Raw genomic sequence first — 5,477 nt, 5'->3', positions numbered from 1 at the left:
TCAGGTGTAAATTCAGTACCTAGTGGAATGATAGTAGGAAGATCTGGAAACCAACAACAAACTCCAGGACAAGGATCATTAGGAAATCCACCTAGTAAAAAAATTCATTTTAATCTATTTATCTTTATAATATTTTATAATTAAAATTTATATTTATAGTATTAATATATTTTATATATTTTAGTGGGACAAATGACTAAAGCTCCAAGTACAATCAAAACCAATATCAAGGCAGCACCACAAATTCATCCATATAGATAAAGTATAGATAAAAATATTGACTTTAATATAATATTTTTCAAATTGAAAATTATTTTCATCTTAATTTATTATTTTTTAATATATAGTAAGTTACATTAAAATAATTTGTTTCTTTTTATTTTTAAAATATTTACATATATATAATTATATATATTATAATTAAAATCATCTTTTTAATATCAGCATTACATTGTAAAATATAGAAATTATACAAATTATGGTTTGGCTCTTATACTTTATATATATATTTATAGTAATGTACATTAAAAATATAAATGTAATGTTAATTATATTTTAAGTAAATTCATGTAAAAAAATAAGTTACTATCTTACATAAAATTATTCATCTGTTAAAATGAAAATCATTTATAGTAATTATTATATTTACAAAAACTAATTGAATTTTGAGAATCTGTTATTTGAAATGAAAAAAGTCAATTAAAAAATTAATCCATTATATCAAATTGTCTATAAGGCTTTATAGCTATAAAAGATTATTGTACAAAATATTAAAATATAATTTATTGTAAAATATAAATGAAAAAGAATACATTAACTTTGTATTATTATATTGTATCTTTTTTAACTGTATAAATACTTATTTGCCCATTTATTTGTTACATTATTTTTATAAATATAAAATGTAAAAATCATCATGATTTTTCAGATACTTGAAATGACTTTCAGAAATTTTGGATCAATGGATGAAAATATTTTCATAGAAATTTTGTTTGGAATTAAACTTTATATGGAATGTTTTTAATAAAATGAATTTTTTAATAAAAAAAATGTATTATATATACATATTTTTTTCACGCACATAAATACTTGTTTTTTAAAGAAGAAAAATAAATAAAAAAAAGAAAATATAAATAATAAATTTACTGATTACAAACATATTAAAAAATAATTAAAAATCAAAATAATTCTTAAAATAATTCTTAAATTATAAATGTTCTTCAAAATTTTTAATAAATATTTAAATGTTTAAAATAATACTATATTATATTATATATACTATTATATTATATATTATATATTATATTATATATATATTAAATTCTGCATGTGTTCTATTTTATATACTATTCTATATACGTCTGTGATGTATATATTATTTTTTTAATAACATCTTAATATTAATATCTTTAATATCTATCTTAATATCTACTCTGAGAACATGATGAGGAATACAATTTTTTTGACAATAATTTTTTTTCGGATATTTTCGATAAATAGTTTTATATATTAATATTATATTATATATAACATATAATATGTTATATTATATATAACATTGAACGTTAAATATTTCTTTTTTATTGTAGTTATATATATTAAACAAAATATATGCATTTATTTGTTATATAGCAGTAGAAACAAAAACTCGATAGATGTACACATTACATTATTAGTCAGTATATATATACTAAATAAAATAAAATGCCATAATATGATTTAATTATATTAAATCATATTAAAATTAAATTAAAAATTTTCATTATATAAATTAAAATTAAAATTATTAATTTTTTTAATTAATAAACTTTTATTTTAAATATTAATTTAAATAATATTAATTTTTAATTAATAATTCAATTAATAATTAATAATATCAATTAATAATTCAATATGCATTTTGAGAAAAATATTAATATTTTTAAGTTTGATTAATTAAGTATTTTTTAATCTGTTTTTACAAATTTTTTTTTATTGAAAAACATGTTTGAAAAATATAAAATTTAATCCAAATAAAATAATTTTTCACGAAAACATTATCGTTTATTAATTTCACTTCTAAATTTTTTCATTTTTTTTTAAATTTTTTTAAATTTTTTAAAATTTTTTTCTTTGAATTATTTGAAATTCTGAAAAAATCATAATGACAATTATGAATTGTGAAATATCCTATATTATTTATTATATTAAGGTTGTCATTTTAAGAGAATTGGAGGAAAACTTGTTTTATGCACATGACAGCATAATCATATATAGCATAGAAATAGAAATAGAATTTATATTAGATAAATGTAAAGAGTAAAGAGTGATAATAAGAATCACATAATATTTTTTCCAGAGAAGGTTTATAACAATACTGTTTATTAATTTTTAAAAGAAAATACATGATACACAAAAATATTGAAGTAAATATTTATTAAATTAAAAAAATAATTATTAAATATTTATTAAATTATTTATTAAATTATAAGTCATTGAACTTTGCATTAAATAAAGTAAAATAATATTTTAATATTTTAATCATTAGCTATTTCGTCTCTCTTCATTTAATATAAACTTAAACTGCTTATAAATTAAATAAATAATTTTTAATTAATATTATATATCAATATTTTTATATTTTAAGGTCTTAGAATAAATTCCTAATTTTAATTATTAATAAAATAGAAAATATTTTATAAATATTAATTCTTAATTATTATAAAATATGTGAGAGTGCATCTAATTTTTATTCATTTCTATTTTTTTTCTTACATACAATTTTTTTATGTTTTTTATGTCAAAAATTTCAGGTACTTTTTAATTAGAATCTGATGTTTAATTAATGAAATTATTAATGATTTATATATTTTCAATTATTAATAAAATTGATTTACTTTTTTTGTTTATAATATAAGTATATTTTTATATTATAATATATAAGTATATTTTTTTTTTATTTGTCTTTAATACTATATATGGCATAATTGAAACAATATCTTTTTCATATTTATTCTTAGTGATTTTTTATTTTTATTATAAATTGATTATCAATAGTTTTCTTTTTTGCATTTTGCATGTTATGAGAATAATTTGAAGAATAAAAAAAAATAATTTGATCTTAGTTTTTTCATATTTATTTTCAAAATTGAATATCTATTGTTAGTTTTTTTTTATAGTTTTTACAAAGAAAATTCATAAGATTATTAAGGACAAAAATATTATGAATATTATAATCAATATTATAAATTATAAATTAAAGTCATAATTAAAAAGATAAAAATAATGATAATATAAAAAAACATAAAACATAAACATAAAAAAAATTTTAATATATTTGCAATTGTTCAGGCTTCTTTTCATTATTATATGCTACAAAGCAAAAATAACTGAAATGGATCTTTATTTGTACTTATATATATTTCATTAATATACTTTATATACTATAATGCAATAAACATCTAAAAGTTGTAAGATCTTCTATAATAATTGTAATAAATTCTAATAATTAAAAGTAATTAATTACTATATATCTGAATGAATTTATTAAATATTATATTATTTTATTCATTTTTTCATTTTTGTACATAGTATTTTTTGTTATATTTTATATTATATTAGTCTTTAATTTATTATATTTTAATCATATCTTATCTGTATATTATATAATATATAATATATAAAATATAATAATANATTAAATATAAAAATATTTATTATTTTTTGTGAGATACAATTGCATATGCTCGTGGAGATATATATTTATTCATTACTGGAATAATTTTTGCTTCTAAACCTTCTTCTTCCATCCAACATAATCTGTCTTGTAAAACAAGTGATTCTGCTGGTGCTTGCAACATCAATTGTAAACCAGTATATATTTCTACAATTTTAAATTTATCACAATGATTTTTCCATAATTCTATTATATTTTTTTTATGTGTATCAAGATTGAATTCTACATCTAAAAAATAGATAATATCTTAATATTATTTTATTATATTAAATAACTATTTATTATATTAAATAACTATTAATTTTGTTTTCAAAACTTATATTGTTTAAAAATATTTTTTGTAATATATAATGTACAAAAATAAAATTATAAAAATATAGAAAATTTTTTAATATGATATAATGTAAATATAATGATATAGTATTTAATATAATAAAGTATTTATATACATATACTTAATAATATAATACTTAATAATTAATAAAATATTTTATATGTACTTTATATCTTGTATAATATTACCTTGTTTGTTGAATGTTTCTTTTTCTTGTGGTTGTAAAATATACCTAGTCAATGCATCATTAATATATGTTTCAAAATTTAAACATTGTGATTTTCTTGTTCCTTTTTGAGTACATTTCTTAAGAGAAAATCCATCTGAAACATTTATGTTTTATATATACTTTATATTATTAATGTTATTAATTGAAATAAAAAATATGAAATTATATACATACTTTTAGTTGCATACAATTGAAGGACAGCTCTTGCAAGAACATAGAAAGAATGTTTATTATGTGTTTCAATAGACATGTTATACCATCTATCTACTGGTTCTTGACATGCTAGCCGTAAAAAAGGTTGCCTCAAAAAGATACCAATATCAAAATTAGTATTATTAATAATAGTTTTAAAACGATTAGATAAAGGAAAATTATTAAAGTATTGTTTTTCACTTGATGCATTTATTCTTATACTTTTTGATATTGAAAGTTTATGATAACAACAAGGAATTAAAATAAAAATACGTGCTATTTTCATATCTCGAAATATTTTTGATGCATATATACTAAGATCTCCACAAGCATGTAGACCAATTAAACAAATATCTGATTTTTCTTGAAATTCATTATTTAAAATAGCTTCTATTATTTCAACAGAATTATATGTTAAATCACAACAACTATATTTAACATATGCCAATGAATCAGAATACATTTTTATTTGTCTACTTCGAGCATTATTTACATTTGTTTGGCTTTTTTCTAATCCAAGAACTTTATATCCATACAAATAATATAATAACTGACAAATATATCCCTATAATATATAAAAAAAATAAATATAAAATAAAATACAAATTTTATTTTCTATAAATAATAACATTATATAAACATAAATATCTTACCAAACCTGCACCAAGATCAATAATAGTTTTAATATTTTGTGATGCACATTGCATATGTACTAGGTATGCTAAATGCATTATTTCATGTTGTTTTTTAAGATTAAGACCTGTTTGAAATTTTTTTGGTAATATTATTGGTATTATACTGTTTATATTTGGTAATCGATCAATATATCTACACTTTTTAACAAATGTTTTTAAAGTCTTTGACCATTCTGGCTAAAAAAGTAAAATAATTTATTTATAATATTATATTAAATATATATATAATTAAATATATATATTAATATATATATCATATATATTTAGTATTTTATTATATATTTTAGTATTAGATTTATTTACTAACCTTTG

General features: G+C 16.5%; 2 protein-coding genes across 3 annotated transcripts in view; one reads left to right on the top strand and one right to left on the bottom strand.

Moving 5' to 3' along the window:
- Positions 1-577, top strand: part of LOC102672086 (mediator of RNA polymerase II transcription subunit 8) — a 4,367-nt gene extending 3,790 nt beyond the window's left edge. For both annotated transcript variants that reach the window (XM_006623325.2, XM_031514075.1), the window contains 2 exons: positions 1-94; positions 185-577. In XM_006623325.2, the coding sequence (XP_006623388.1) occupies positions 1-94; positions 185-261 (171 nt within the window). In that variant the 3' untranslated portion in view covers positions 262-577. The remainder of the gene's footprint in view (positions 95-184) is intronic.
- A 3,099-nt stretch (positions 578-3,676) lies between these two features.
- Positions 3,677-5,477, bottom strand: part of LOC116186539 (protein RRNAD1-like) — a 2,682-nt gene continuing 881 nt past the window's right edge. Inside the window, exons 3-6 of the mRNA XM_031514076.1 lie at positions 5,124-5,342; positions 4,453-5,035; positions 4,238-4,372; positions 3,677-3,943 (exon numbers count right to left, since the gene is read on the bottom strand). Of these exons, the coding sequence (XP_031369936.1) occupies positions 3,696-3,943; positions 4,238-4,372; positions 4,453-5,035; positions 5,124-5,342 (1,185 nt within the window). The 3' untranslated portion in view covers positions 3,677-3,695. The remainder of the gene's footprint in view (positions 3,944-4,237; positions 4,373-4,452; positions 5,036-5,123; positions 5,343-5,477) is intronic.

This window comes from Apis dorsata, unplaced genomic scaffold (genome assembly GCF_000469605.1).
Source record: "Apis dorsata unplaced genomic scaffold, Apis dorsata 1.3 scaffold_883, whole genome shotgun sequence".
Classification (NCBI taxonomy): domain Eukaryota; kingdom Metazoa; phylum Arthropoda; class Insecta; order Hymenoptera; family Apidae; genus Apis; species Apis dorsata.
The sequence above is the reverse complement of the archived record's forward strand: the minus strand, read 5'-3'. Positions and strand labels throughout refer to the sequence as shown.